The sequence below is a fragment of the Helianthus annuus genome, chromosome 6 (genome assembly GCF_002127325.2).
Source record: "Helianthus annuus cultivar XRQ/B chromosome 6, HanXRQr2.0-SUNRISE, whole genome shotgun sequence".
NCBI lineage: Eukaryota > Viridiplantae > Streptophyta > Magnoliopsida > Asterales > Asteraceae > Helianthus > Helianthus annuus.
This window is the reverse complement of record NC_035438.2, coordinates 2,792,157-2,808,262: the sequence shown is the minus strand read 5'-3', so window position 1 is coordinate 2,808,262 and position 16,106 is coordinate 2,792,157. Positions and strand designations below refer to the sequence as shown.

The 16,106-nt window shown below is 39.6% G+C and overlaps 2 protein-coding genes across 2 annotated transcripts; both read left to right on the top strand.

Annotated features, from left to right (window-relative positions):
- The first annotated feature begins 518 nt into the window (after nucleotides 1–518).
- Nucleotides 519–5,648, top strand: LOC110864354 (protein HOTHEAD). The gene is made up of 5 exons (XM_022113402.2): nucleotides 519–1,022; nucleotides 3,581–4,222; nucleotides 4,360–4,748; nucleotides 4,878–5,443; nucleotides 5,538–5,648. The coding sequence occupies exons 1-5, from the start codon at nucleotides 938–940 to the stop codon at nucleotides 5,590–5,592; spliced, it is 1,737 nt and encodes a 578-aa protein (XP_021969094.1). The 5' UTR covers nucleotides 519–937; the 3' UTR covers nucleotides 5,593–5,648.
- A 2,332-nt stretch (nucleotides 5,649–7,980) lies between these two features.
- Nucleotides 7,981–9,948, top strand: LOC110864355. The gene has a single exon (XM_022113403.2). The coding sequence runs from the start codon at nucleotides 8,019–8,021 to the stop codon at nucleotides 9,858–9,860; it is 1,842 nt and encodes a 613-aa protein (XP_021969095.1). The 5' UTR covers nucleotides 7,981–8,018; the 3' UTR covers nucleotides 9,861–9,948.
- The last annotated feature ends 6,158 nt before the right edge of the window (nucleotides 9,949–16,106 follow it).

The window sequence follows — 16,106 nt, the reverse complement described above, 5'->3', positions numbered from 1 at the left end:
CATCAATCAGTGAAAAGTGTTTAAACTTTGCTGAAAAGTGTTGGCAATTGTTTAGACACTTGCTGAAGTGGTAAACTTTTTAAAAAAAAAAGAAGAAAAAGGTGTTATTTGTTGAGATTGGAATGGACCCCACCGCACACTACCCCCTCTCTCTCTCATACCCTCCCTTCACCGCACGGCAAGCCCTCCCCGATTTAGCAACCAAACCGCAGCGGCAAAGGGTGACGGTGTTTGCCGCGCGGCAAAAGCTTTTGCCGAACCCTTTGCCGCACCCACACCGGACACCCTAAACGAACATGAACAAAAAATGTTCGTGTTCGTTCGGTTCATTTACAGGACTAAATATCCATATGTACATAATTAAAACACACACATATACATACGAACATGTTTTTTTTATCGTTTTTATGTTAAGAATTGTATGGTATACGGAAACCACATAAAATACTTCTACATAAGACATTGATGAGTTATATATAAACACACTTTCATTAAGAAAATAAAGAAAATATTACATCAAATTAAATGATTGGTTACAAGGAGTTCTCCAAGTTCTCAAAATATATAGAATTCTAATGATACTTATCCTACATGTATACATGTGTGTGTGTATATATATATATTCAATGCACCAACATGCATAGTGAAGTGAAGAGCTATAAAGGGTAGGTTAAAAGAGACTAGATATAACTTGCTAGTCACATTTCTTGAGTTTTGTTGGAAATATCGGAGCTAACACTCAAAGTTTTAGGAGAGTTTAAGATTGCAAATTTGATGTGTGCGATCAAGATTGATATATAAAATACAAGAACATGTTTTGTTTTGGTGAGTTGTTGCTAAGATAAGGCCGTCAAGATTGTTGGGCTTCTTCTCCATATAAACCCTACTTCACCATCATCCTTCTTCATCCGATCAGCTGCATTCTCTCAAGGCGTTCATGGCGTTTTTCGGGTGGTATAGATTTGTAGCCTCTCTTCTCAATGCACTTCTGCTCTTTCATACATTTTCTTCTGCTCAAACAGGTACAATCTATATATATATATATATATATAAAACGACGCTTTAACTTGATGTTTAATGATGAAGCTAGTTATTTATTTTGTCTATTACCAACAAAACATATGTTAAAAAATGTTGCAATAGCAATATGTTAATATAATGATAAGCAAATTTTGTCATGATCATCTAACATTCCAAATGAATCAATATCGTCGAAATTGTATCAATGCAAACAACTAAACGTAAATACCATTGTGGTTGGTGGCCCAATAAAAAAAGCAAAACTTCTAGGAAGCACCAAAGTTGGTGAGGTCATCTGTCATGGGTTGAAGTCCCACAAGGAGTAAAAGAAGAAATTTGTTGTTAAAAAAACGAACATAAACAATATGGTCATGAAGTGTTTATATGTAAATCCACCCGGCCAACCTTTTTAACTCGTTTTATTTCAGCATCAAACTCATACCGATCTACACATTCTCTATCTCTTTAAATGTTATTAAAACAACAGTCTTTTAGTCGTCTTATTTTCATCCTCTAAATACATGCGATTATCTCCTATCACTACGAATGAGTGCTCATGTAGTTTTTAAGCTTTTCTACTGAAAATTGATTTGTATTGAATTTAACCTTATTAGAAAATTGTAGTGTGAACTAATAATAATTTTCGTAATGTACAAATCATCTTTTTCAGATTGATATTTCTAGTGTTGCAAATTTGGATGGATTTAATATAAAGCTAATAAATAAACGTTTACTTTTGGTTGTATTAATTTAATAATGTACTAGTTTTGGAAAATATTTCACTAAAATAAATAAATGGGTCCGTTTTTATTTATTTCCAACTGCCTTTCATTTTATATTCAATGAAAACCTACTACCTTTAATAGACGGTTTCGGTGTTTATGGCATTTCACCAATAGATAACCACATGTTCTAGATTTTCTTGATACATGTCCTATCATTTTTCATTTATAAATTGAAATCATCAATATCAGTATATAACATGAATAAATAATATTATCAACGCATACAATCAGAAGATTGACGTAAGGGGAATAGTGAAATCACAAGGTTGGTCAAAAGTGGCAGCCAGGTTTAACTTTTTCTTTTTTATAAAATATTTATTTATAAGTCCCGTCAAATTACGATTTTATCCCCTATATAGTATTACGATATTGCCCCAGCTCTAAATTAAATTTATACTTTGACTCCCGGCATAAATCTACGATTTTGCTCTCTATTAAAAAATACGCTTTTGCTTGCCCTCGGTAAAAAAAATACGCTTTTACCCTCAGCTAAAATAACGTTTTCGTCCCATTTCAAAATAAATTTGCCTCCCGGCATAAATCTACGATTTTGCCCTCTGTTAAAAAATACGCTTTTGCTCGCCCTCGGTAAAAAAATTACGCTTTACCCTCAGCTAAAATAACGTTTTTGCCCCAGTTCAAAATAAAATTTTGTTTTTCCCTCCGGTTTTAAATTACGATTTTACACCAGTTTATTATTTTATACATACTTTAAAATTACGGCTTTGTCCACTGTTTAAAATTACGTATTTGCTCCCAGTTCAAAATAAATTTATGCTTTTGCCCACAGCTAAAACTTATGAACTTCCCCACGGTTCAAAATTACGATATCACCCTCAATTCAAAATTATGTTTTTGCCCCCATTGCAAAATAAAAAAATGGTTTTCCTCAAGCTAAAAATTAGGATTTCACCATCGGAAAAAAATTGAATTTTCCCCCAAGTAAAAATAAAAATTTGACTTTGCCCCTAGCTAAAAATCGTGTCAAAAAAACTGCCTAACACTCTTTTTACTATTTCTTTCTAGGAAAACTATAGTACTATTATTTTAATTGGTTGAGAATTATTCGGTTATCGCCCCGCAACACGGGCGGGGCATCACCTAGTTTTGTACAAACAACAAACTTCCACACCACCCTAATGAATATATAAATAAAAGAGTTAACTTTCATTTTCGTCTTTATGGTTTGTTCACTTTTGTCATTTCAGCTCAATTTTCAAATATGCACTAGTTTCCTCCCTGACATACTGGAAACGTACTACTTCAGTCCAAAAATTAAAACCCAGTTAAGGTAGACAGGTTGGTAGACAGGTTAAATGAAAGGTATTATTGTCAATTCATATATGTTTTATTTTCACCTTATTTTATGAGTTGACAATAATACCCTTCATTTAACTTGTCTGATTTAACTGGATTTTAATTTTTGGACTGAAATGACATGTTTCCAGTATGTCACGGAGGAAACTGATGCATTTTTTAAAATTTGGCTGAAATGACAAAAATAAACAAACCACAGAGACGAAAATGACAGTTAACTCTAAATAAAAAAACTACTTGTATAATAAATATTTATATAGTAAAAATGTAGTCCTTTTATTATGATTTTATTTAAACACGTTAAATGTGTCACATTGTCACTATGTAAGCCTATTGAACTTATGAAGGTACGTAATTTATTAAATCCGTATCACACGTTAATTGTGTCACACTGTCACTATGAAACCTTATTGAACGTATGGAAAAGTAACTTGTAATTTATTTAATCCGTATCACAGATCCAGGGTACACTTTCATGCACCAAGCAACAACAGCTCCAACAGTTGCATACTACGACTACATCATCATTGGTGGCGGCACCGCGGGCTGTCCGTTAGCCGCCACCCTCTCTCAAAACGCCTCGGTGCTCCTCCTCGAACGCGGCGGCTCACCTTACGGAAACGCAAACATCACCGATTTAGCCGCCTTCGGGGCCGCATTGTCCGACCTCTCCCCAACTTCCCCCTCCCAACGTTTTGTCTCCGAAGACGGAGTTGTGAGCGCGCGTGGGCGTGTTCTTGGTGGCGGAAGTTGCTTGAATGCGGGATTTTACTCCCGTGCGGGTCATGATTATGTTCGGCTCGCGGGTTGGGATGCAAGGCTGGTCAACGAGTCGTATGAGTGGGTGGAAAAGGTGGTGGCATTTCAACCGCCGTTGAAGCAATGGCAATCCGCGGTGAGGGACGGGTTAGTGGAGGCTGGAATACGACCGTATAACGGGTTCACCTACGATCACATGTACGGTACCAAAGTTGGTGGCACGATTTTTGATCAACACGGTCACAGACACACTGCGGCCGATTTGCTTCGGTATGCTAAGCCGAGTGGTCTCACCGTGTTACTCCATGCGCCCGTTCACCAAATATTATTCACGACACGAGGTACGTTGTTTCTTGTAAATTATAAATAAGCATACCCAGTAAAATCTAACACGTGTACGTTTGAATTAAGTGTTACAAGTACAAATTACATATAATATATATTATTTTTCTTTTTTTTTTCGTAATATCACATGTAGGAAGTACAAGGCCCAAGGCCCATGGAGTGATCTTTGCAGATGCAAATGGGGTAGGCCACCGGGCTTACTTAAGGAGAGGGTCCAAAAATGAAATCATATTGTCCTCTGGGGCCCTAGGAAGCCCACAACTTTTAATGTTAAGTGGAATAGGCCCAAAAAGACAACTTCAGGCCCATAACATAACAATGGTCTTGGATCAGCCCATGGTGGGCCTTGGAATGTCCGATAACCCGATGAATGCAGTTTTCATCCCCTCTCCTCAACCCGTTGAGGTCTCTCTCATTCAAGTCGTCGGTATTACTCACAATGGAACCTATATCGAGGCTGCTTCTGGTGAGAATTTTGCGGGTGGAGCTCGAACTCAAGATTATGGAATGTTTTCTCCAAAGGTAATCCTCTTACAATTGGGCCTTAGCCTATATAATCAATGGGTCTCACCAAGCCCATATTCATAGTGGGCTTTCTAGCCCATATCCAAATTGTGCACTCTAAATATTTTTGTTTGTATAATTTTTCAGATTGGGCAACTCTCAACAGTACCACCAAAACAAAGAACACAAGAAGCCATAGACAAGGCGGTAGAGGTTATGCAATCACTCCCACAAAGTGCTTTCGTGGGCGGGTTTATTCTAGAGAAGATTATGGGCCCGATCTCAACGGGCCATCTTGAGCTTACATCCCGTAGCCCAAATGACAACCCTTCGGTCACATTCAACTACTTTAAAGACCCTCGCGACTTACAAAGATGTGTTGATGGGATGAAAATAATTGAGAATGTGATCGAATCTAACGCGTTTTCAACATTCAGATTTGATTCTCTATCTATAATTACTCTTCTCAACATGACCGCGAGTTCACCAATAAACTTACTCCCCAAACATGCCAATGTGTCACGATCTCTAGAACAGTTTTGTAAGGACACCGTGATGACCATATGGCATTACCACGGCGGGTGCATTGTAGATAGAGTCGTGGATCGCGATTATAAGGTTATCGGCATAGATTCTCTCAGGGTCATTGATGGGTCGACGTTTCGTAATTCCCCGGGAACTAACCCTCAAGCCACCGTTATGATGTTAGGAAGGTAACCAAATTAATTAGCATACGTATATATGTAACTTATATAATAATTGTGGGTGAAAATATATGTGTAATGTGGTGGTTTTGTTGATATGTAGGTACATGGGTGTTAAGATAATGCGCGAGAGACAAGCAAGCAATGGGGCCAAATGATATAAATAATCGTGTCAAATTTTAAAGTTTACAATATTGTATGATTATTTGTTGCTTTTGAGTTATATGCACATGGTAAAGTTTGTGTTCATAATTTTATGTGGTGGGTCATGAAATAAATCATTAATATGTGGAAGACTATGAAAAGAGTATTGAAAGACTATTTAGATGAGTTGGCTTGCCGGCCATTATGGAAAATTCTCCCATTTTAACATTTCTTAAGTTAAGTTATATGTAGTATCTAATGTACAATTGGGTAATGCAAGTATAATCTTGAAGTTTTCTCCATCCTTTATGAGTTTATGTTATATGTAAAAAAATTATTTTATAATGTACAAGTTGTTAATGCAAGTACAATCGTGAAGCCGGGCTATATATGACAAGCGATTTTAATCCATTAAAACTGAACACGGGCATAGTATAGCGTACACACAATTTACTAGGTCATTTGTATAACGACCCATAACAAATTAGTTCAAGAAAAAACTAATACTCAATAACTTGGCCTTTCCAACACACCTTCATGTTGCATATGTGACTGACCTGTCCTATGCTCCACGTGTGGAACCACACCCCGGCCGTGTGAACCACGCCTTTGACTCCACGCGTGAGTCTTTTCATGGCGCTCCCCTATGAAATGGTCAATTCCATAAATAAATTACTTTTTTCACAAAAAAAATGACCGTTAAAAAAGGTACAATTTAAAAAGAAAAAAGATATTTTAGTTTTTTAACCCACTAATTTACACTCATTTACATTAACCTTTTTTTAAATAAATCTCATTAATCTCTAACGCACTAACACCTTTTAATCTTTTTACACACCATATGGATTCCAACCATGGAACCGCTTTGGCCCTCGTCTCCCCCTATGACCCAAGTGTTGTCTTGAGGACCCGAACCATCAATTTCTCCAAATGGAAACATCAATGCTAAACCAACTGCAAGCTCAAACAACGTCGTATGGTGGTTGGAATCAACAATACTCTCGACCGCAACCGCCAATGCCACACCAATTACGAACTCCAACAATGGAAAATCGATTATCAGAACTTTGAGAACAATCAAAGGTGTTTGTGTTGAACGCCAACCACTTGAAGGGTCGGCGTGTGAGCGACCGAAATTTAAGAGGCAAAAATTCTAAAACGACTCGGGTTGTAGTTTGTTTATTTTATATTTAGGAGTTACATATATATGTTTAAGTATGTTTTTATTTACAAATTATTAAAGCCAAAAAATATTATTTGTAAATAATAATTTAATGATGTGGCATGTGAAATTATGTGATATGTGAAAACCATTTCCTTCATGAGATATGAAGACAACGCCTTAACCACGAGTTGCAACATCCATCACTTGGAAAACACAAGCTCTTATCACTAGAAAAAACATAAAAATCAATTTAAAAATATGTATAAATATTTAAAAAATATAATTAAAGAATGCATTTCAACAAATGCAATTGATATTCGACTTAAAACTAATGTTTTTATAACCAAACCGACCATTTTCTAGTCAGACCGGTTTCAAAAACTGATTAACGCTATAAAATAAGTTAAAAGTTAAAAACAGTCCATGTCCGCGTATAAAAACCGTCCCGATCCGATTACAAGAAAATCTTAGAAAGACAAAACTACTTTTTGGTAGCTAAATATGAACCACTTCATGGGGATAGTGGAGGACTGCATTTGGGACCACTTCTACGTAAAATACAACCATACAAGTTATTGTCTTCATCACCAAGCTAGCTTGAATGGGTCAAAACAATTGTTCTACATGACTAATCAAACCTGTGGAATTTCATAAACTCTAGTTTATAGAAAAGAGTTAAATGCCATTTTAGTCCCTGTGGTTTAGACCATTTTGGCAGTTTAGTCCAAAGGTTTCATATTTCGCCTCTGGGTCCAAAAAGGTTTCACCGTTACCATTTTAGTCCACTGAGTTAACTTCATTCATTTTTTTCTGTTAACGAGAAGGGCAATTCAGTCATTTTATATGGCCGAATTGCCCTTCTAGTTAACAGAATTACATATAAAATGACCGAATTGCCCTTCTTGTTAACAGAAAAAATGGATAAAGTTAACACAGTGAACTAAAATGGCAACAATGAAACCTTTTTGGACCTACAGACGAAAAACAAAACCTTTGGACTAAATTGGCAAAATGACCAAAACCACAGGGACTAAAATGGCATTTAACTCATTTTATAATAACCTTACATTCTAGTTTTTTATCTTCAATAAAATATAAACACAGTTAAAAGTTAGCTGTATTTATGTGAACAACTAACACGATAAAAACAATGTAACATTGTGAAATAAATAAGACAAAACATGAGCTGTTTAATGTTTATGAATTATGACCATTTATAAGGCAACAACTACTTCATCAACAAGAACATTCTCAAAAAAAAAAAAAAAAAAAAGAATGACTTCACCTTGTTTTCGTCGTTGCTGCCCGAATCAGTTACTCGGGCAGCCCGGGGACTCGGAGCAATATACGACAAGTCATCAGTCCAGGTACGATTTCATCGCAGCAACCGCGCTTTCTCTTCATCCGAACACGCAATTTACCAACCATGAATCTATACCAACTCTAGACCAATCGTTTGATAACATGAAACGGGCTTACCCGAACTACCCGGAAACTGACCGGGCTGACCGAATCCGGGATCAGGAATATTATCAGCTCACTTTAATGAACCATGTTTGTCTTGACTACAACGGTCACGGGCTTTTTTCGTACTCGCAACAGTTACATTCTAATGCAACTTTTTTTAACATTATATACAAATCCGCGAATTTGTATTTAGAAATAACACGAGGCGGTCAAGAGCCCGAATTCGAAACTAAGATCAAGGAAAGGATCTTTAGATTCATGAACATTTCATCGGATGAGTACTCTTTGGTGTTCACAGCTAACCAAACATCTGCATTCAAAGTGTTGGCGGATTCTTACCCGTTTCACACGAACCGAAACCTTTTGACCGTGTATGATCACCAGAACGAAGCGGTCGAGACCATGATGGAAAGCTGTAGGAAAAGATCGGGCCGGGTTGATTCGGCTGTGTTTTCGTGGCCCAATATGAGAATTCAGTCCAAGAAGTTACGAAAATCGATAGTGAGCAACAACAAGAGCAAGAAGAAGAAGAAAAGGGGAATTTTCGTGTTCCCGTTGCAATCGAAGGTTACCGGGTCGAAATACTCGTATGTTTGGATGAGTTTGGCTCAAGAAAATGGGTGGCATGTATGTCTTGATGCAAATGCATTTGGTGCTAAAGATATGGAGACATTGGGTTTGTCGCTTTTTCGGCCCGATTTCTTAATATGTTCTTTTTACAAGGTTTTCGGGGAAAACCCGTCGGGGTTCGGGTGTCTTTTTATCAAAAAGTCGAGATCATCGGTGGTTAAGAACTCGTCTACGGTTACAGGATTGGTTAACATCGTTCAAGCGCCCAACCGGCCGTTATTCCTCGAAGAATCGACAAGTATTGACCGAGGGAAAACGGTCTTATCATCATCATCGTCGTCGTCATCCTCGTCATTGTCATTATCGAAGCAAGAAATTTCCGAAATACAAGAGATCGGAGAAATTAATGAAGAAAAGAAGGAATCGTCGTTTTTCGAAATTTGGAAACGAGACGTAGCCGTTGACCTTAAAGAAAAGTCAACGAAAAACGAAGCAAGTAGTAGCGGGGTTAGCTCGGATGTCGAGTTTCGAGGGTTAGATCACGCGGATTCGTTGGGTTTGATACTGATAAGTAGTAGGGTGAGGTACTTAGTGAACTGGCTAGTGAATGCATTTGGTAGTCTAAAGCACCCGCATCCGGAAGACGGGGTCCCTTTGGTTAGGATTTACGGGCCGAAAGTGAGGGTGGAGCGTGGCCCGGTGGTGGCTTTCAACGTGTTCGATTGGAAAGGTGAGAAGGTCGAGCCGACACTTGTACAGAAGTTGGCAGATCGACACAATATTTCTCTAAGTTACGCGGTTTTAAAACATGTTAGTTTTGTGGATAAAAATATTGAAGAAAGGGAGAGGATAGTAGAGGTAAAAAGCATCGATCACGAAGGTCAAAAGAGTCCGTTGACCCGAAAGAAAGAGAGGTTTGACCTTGGGATACCAGTGGTCATAGCTACAATTGGTTTTTTGATAAATTTTGAGGATGTTTATAGGGTGTGGGCGTTTGTGTCACGGTTCTTGGATGCTGATTTTGTGGAGAAAGAGCGGTGGAGATATATGGCGATTAATCAGACAACCGTTGAAGTGTAGGTTTACGGTTTAAGTTTTAAGATTATATTCATTTTTTTTTGTTCATGAGTTTTAAATTTTAGTTCATTTGTTAATAAAATTTACCATACATAACGACCAACCAACGGAAAACTGTATCATATTCATATTCATTTATATTTACATACATCATTATATCAAAATCATAAAGGTTAGGAAGTTCTATTGGAGATGGTATTTGCCTTGTACATTTTAGTAATTTTGGATAATTAACTTCAATAAAAGTTCATGATTTCTGTCGTGAGATGTTGGTCCAGTGGTCAAAAGGTCTGCCCTCCTTAGTGGAGACGCAGGTTCGATTCCTGTTTGAGCCATTTTCGAAGGACATTTGGGTGAAGGGATGAATTAGAGCTTTAATCCCGGGTTCGAATCTGACGGGGAGCGAGGGTTTATGGATTCCATCCGGTTCCCGCGCATCAGGGGGCATGGTCTCATGGCTGTCAAGGAGTTAACCTTCCGAGTAGGCTGGGTTTACACGTGAGATTTTTTGCCGTTAAAAAAAAGGTAGATGATTTCTAATTGGTCTCCAGTTGTTTGATGTTGGGTTGCCCAATTTAAGTTCTTGTTATCTACGGTTTTTATCCTTTTTTTCTTCTTTTATCCATTTGTTTCACTTCTTGGGCTTTAAATGGGTTAGTTTTTTCATAGGGCTTGGCTTTTTTTTTTTCCAAACCGTGGCCCGTGAGGCGTGGGTGATAAAAGGAAAGAAGAAAAGGGGGTTGGTGCCATGATAATTAATAAGACTGTCCGCAATGCAACATGTTGCATTTACTACATGCATCCTAGTCATCACTGCCACATCAGCTTTTTACTTATTATTAAGACTGGAAGGTTTGGAGAGCCTCATCCCACGGGGATGAGCCGCCACGTCACCGCCACGTAGGAAAGGCTTCAAGGGGATGGACCTAGGGGGGTGGGGGATGAGCCCCTTTATATATATATATATGCATATATGTATAGGTGTGTGTGTGTGAGGAAAAAGAAAACGGCCCGTCTTAACCGGCTGTGGGGAGCCGGCCTTGCCGAGCCGGAGCTGTGGGGGGCGGTGTGGGGGACCGGCGCCGGTCCTAGCCGGGCCTCAGCCGGCCCCCATACCCACTAGTCTAACAAATGCACACTCTCTCCTCTTTTTAACTCCAACCCATCCTTCCCACATGCACCCTCTCTCTTCCCCATCATCATTTCTTTTTCCAACCCATTAGTTTTTAAAGGACCCACCTTCACCTTCTCTCTCCTGCATTTAGGTGCACTTCACTAAGTGCAAACCCCTTAAGTGCAAGTCCACCCCAATGCGTCCTTCACAAGTGCACAAGCCACGTCATTAAGTGCAACCCTCCTAAAGGAAGCATTGGAGGCAGTCTAAGAAAGTTTTGAAACAGAAGTTCACGAACTTGTTTTTTTGTTTTTAATTCTGGGACTGTCATTTAGTTATTTTACAAAATAAGTTGAAACTTGTGGCTATTATGAAACTATGGTCTACAGTTGAAAGTGAAACCGTACCCGTCAGTCCCGATTTTAGGTATGTTACACTGTCACTTTCTAAGTTTTTAGTTAGTCGTTAAACGTTAACTCAATGAACATTAACATTAGGCAATATGAAAAAACTGAATAAGACGAAATTATGAACCAAATAAAGAAGTTAAGATCCTAACAGTAACGGATTCATGAACTTTTTCATGAGAGGCGATAGGATAGTTGAGTGCCATTATATACCATAAGTTCTCTGGCAATGGTGGACCCAAAGAAAAATATAGGGATCGAAACTTTTATGGGTATATATATATCACTATATAATAATTTATTTCGGATCGGATCGGGTCATATGAAAAAAGATTATCAAACTAGATTTCATATAATTAATATACGTGCGTTAAGCGTCATTACAAATGCATAATGAAGATATATATATCTAAAGGTGTTCTTTACGGGTTTTCATTTTTGGAAATTTGATCATAACGTAATTGGGTGTGGTGAGTGATGGAAAGTGGAGCACCCCACCCCCTAAGATTATGGGGTGTGGAGGAGCTTAGGTTGCTGGCATTACTCGACATATGACGAGGGTGAGATCCACAAGCTTATGGTTAAAAATGAGGGGTGTGGTGTGGCGTGACTTAGCTTGGCGTGGCCAACCATGTGAATTTTTTTTAATTAAAGTAGCCAACCAAAGCCTGTCAGTTATATTGGGCCAGCCATTGGCAGCCAACCAAAGCCAGCCAAGTCACCCTGCCCCCCGTGCGCCAGGCTGAATACCCACACCAAAGAGACAATGCTATGCTTAACGTCAACCCGGGGTAGAGCGGTTGGCATGTAGGAGCCAAAACGCCCCCAATCAACGCCTCACTCCCCACGATCTAAGTAATGAAAAAAAAAAAAAAAACTAAAGAATCCAAAATTTAAATATATCAACACTTTTAAATAGCTTTTTAAAATATAAATAGGAACCTTTTTGAAACCAATTAAATTAAAACAATTAGTGGTTAACTATTTAGTGAATAGTTTGTGCACGGATTGACCCAATTTGATTTAACATGACACGTTTGAGTTGTTAATAATAAATATATTAATCAGCACAAAACTTTTTTTTTTGAAAATTAACATTTATTCACAACGGCCAACCCTCGAAAGCAAGGGCCGCCAAACAACAACAACAACACCCAATTACATCAGAGAGAAAGAAACCCAATTCGCCCAAGATACATCTTTACTTTTAGATCTGTTACTATACCATAAGAAACCTAGGGACTTAATATCTTCAGCAATGCTTATGGCCGAAAAATGCCTATTGGAAAATCTAGTTTCGTTCCTCGCTCTCCAAATACACCACCAACCAACCATGATAATACCTTTAAAAATGTCCTTCGCCTTAGATCCCAAGCCAGAAAATTCATGAATATCAAGCATCTCGGTAAGAGAAAAGGCAAAGATCGGACTAATCTTGAGCCAACGACTTATAAGAAACCAAACCTCCGAAGCTACCGCACAAGAACAGAACAGATGTTCTGCAGTCTCGTTACCATCTCCGCACATGACACAAGTATTGTCGCCATTAAAACAGTTCCGTTTGGTAAGGGCGTCTAAGGTAGCAATCCGACCCATTTGCGCGCGCCAGGCCAGAATGTTAACTTTCTTAGGAACCCACTTCGACCACTTGAAAACATAGTTATTACTGAAATCGATGCCGCTACGAAGAAAACATTTAACCGCTCCCACAGAAAATCCTTTATCCGAGCCGCCGACCCATTCCCATTTATCCTCCGAGTCAGAAAGTTTTATCGAATCCATTAAATTGATAAACTCGTTCCATTCGAACCACTCTTCAGCCGATTCCGGACTTCTAGACCACCCCCAACTACTCGAAAAGGCTTGCAAATCACTGTTATAACGGGAGAAAACCCAGCAGTTTTTTTTGGATTCCAACCGAAATAACAGCGGAAACCGATCCTTAAGAGGCACGTTGCAGACCCAAGGTTCGAGCCAGAACCTAATCCGACGTCCGTTTCCAGCCAGGCCTTTAAAATTTTGAAGCAACGAGACACCTTCCACTTTGGTTTTTATGACATTTTGGACAATACCTTTCCACACTCCTCCAATTTTATTGTTTAACGGGATCGAGGACCAGCTTCTATTTGAGAAATGGATCGAATCCACCACCTTTCTCCACAGGGCATTGCTTTCATTGCGGTAACGCCAAATCCATTTACTAAGCAAAGCAATATTGATTTCCTTAAGGTTTGAGAGACCAATTCCACCCATATCGATCGGAGCCGAGGTCCGAGCCCAGGCAACCCAGTGAAGCTTGCTAACCGAGCTCCCCCCACCCCAAAGAAATCTCTTTATGATGCCCTGTAATTTATTAACAACCGAAATCGGAGCTTTGAAGAGAGAGAAATAGTAATTAGGCAGACACTCGAGAACCGATTTGATGAGGGTGACACGGCCGCCAATAGATAACAGAGAAGCCTTCCATAAAGCAAGGCGCGATTCAAATATGTCGAAAATAAAATTCCAATTCGCAACTCTACTCATTTTTGCACCCACCAAAATCCCCAAGTGTAAAAACGGCATAGACCCAACCGAGCAATTAAGAAGATCCGCCATCTCTTCGATATCGGAGGGAGCCACCCCCACACCAAAGAGGCTAGATTTTTTCATATTGATCTTTAAACCCGAGCAAATATAAAAACACCTTAACAACAAAGTCACCTTTTTAATATTATTCCTGGCCCATTCTCCGATCAACACACAATCGTCAGCATAGAGGAGATGCGATAAGACCGGCCCCTCCTTCGGAAGCGACACTCCCCTTAACGCCCCAACCCCGCAAGCTTTCTTAACCATGCTAGAGAAGGCTTCCATAACTAATAAAAACAGAAAAGGCGAGATCGGATCACCTTGACGCATGCCTTTACCACACGAAAACTCGAAGGTCGGCGAGCCATTAACTAGAACCGAGGACCGAGCCGAAGAAAGGATGCCATGAATCCAAAGACACCATTTAGGGGGGAACCCAAGTTGTTGCATAATAGATGAGAGAAAATGCCAGTTGACGTTATCATAAGCTTTAGCAAAGTCGATTTTAAAAAGGAACAACTCGATACCATTCTTCCTAGCCCAAGCTAAAACTTCATTGAGAATGAGAGGACCGTCCATAATGAGCCTTTCCTTAAGAAAAGCTGACTGGGTTTCTGAAATCACCGATCCGATAACCATTTTCAGCCTATTCGCCAACACTTTCGAAACCACTTTATTGATGATACCCACTAGATTGATGGGACGGAAATCACCTAATTCACCCGGGTCTTTAATTTTTGGAATGAGCGCAATGAATGAGGACGAGACACCTCGAGAAAAAGAACCTGTCTCGAAAAAATGCTTGAAGATGTTGCCGAAATCCTCTTCAAATAAGTCCCAGAACCTTTTGAAAAACTTCATATTGAAACCGTCCGGCCCCGGAGCCCGCTCGCTACCACAATCGAAACACGCCTTCTTGATTTCTTCTTTCGAGAATTCCGAAATCAGAAAAGAGGCGTCCTCGTCAGATAGAAGGTTATCAAAAGAACACACTAGCTCCGGCCGAACCGGCTGGTCTTCCTTAAATTTCTTCCTGAAAAAATTATAAACCAGCTTTTTGACCAACCTAGGCTTAGAGACCCAAACATCGTTATCGAGCAGGCCAGGAATAGCATTGGACGCCTTTCGTTTATTGACAAGCCCATGAAAAAACTTTGTATTATCATCACCATCCGTGGCCCACCTAGCTCTAGACCTCTGTTTCATATCCTTGGCCTTAAAACTTTCAACCTCAAGCAATTTTTTCTTACATTCAAGGCGAACCCATTCTTCTTCCTCCGTAAGTTCTCTAAGTTCCATCTCCTCGTCGAGCTTTTCTAACTCCATTTTAGCCTCTTCCTCCTCCTCCCCTTCCTTCCGCCGAAGGCCATCTCTCCACTCCTTAATTTTTGACCGAAGAAACCGAAGCTTGAGAGATAAAATCAGGTCCGGGGGACCCTCCGCAGAAAAATTCGCAATAGCCGATTCGACCACGAATGCAAAATCCGGCCTCTCGAGCCAAGAGCTAAAGAAACGGAAGGGTTTCGCCCCAAAATTCAAGTCCTTGATCACCAAAAGGAGAGGGTTGTGATCAGAATGGGCACGCGGAAGGGCTCTAACAAACGCCTCAGGCCATAAGTTTTGAAAATTTTTACAGACTAAAATTCGGTCAATCTTACTAAACTTCCTCCCATTCTCACTTTCCACCATAAAAGTAAACCTGCTTCCTTTTAAATCAAAGTCGCACAAGTCCGCATCATGAATAAACTGGTTAAAATCCCTTGCACACCGGGCTTTAAACCTAGAGTTTTTACGCTCCTCCGCTCTACGAACGACATTAAAATCCCCTAGCAGGACCCACAACCCATTCCTGCCCGCTTTCTCCACCAATAACCGTTGCCACAGAGCCCGTTTGTCAGCAGATTTTTGGGGAGCATATATATTAAGAATACACACCTCCATCGAACACCCTTTAACCCTCCCAACCAGCAAAAGAAAATTCGGATCTTTAACCACCGAGGAGAGACAAAACAAACCTGGATCCCAGACACAGAGAAGGCCGCCGGACCTGCCGGTAGGGTTCACAGCTTCCTTCGCCCAACCAGAACGACCCCAGTATCGATCGATATCAACGTCCGGAATATCCGCCTTATTTGTTTCCTGAAAAGCCACAAACGA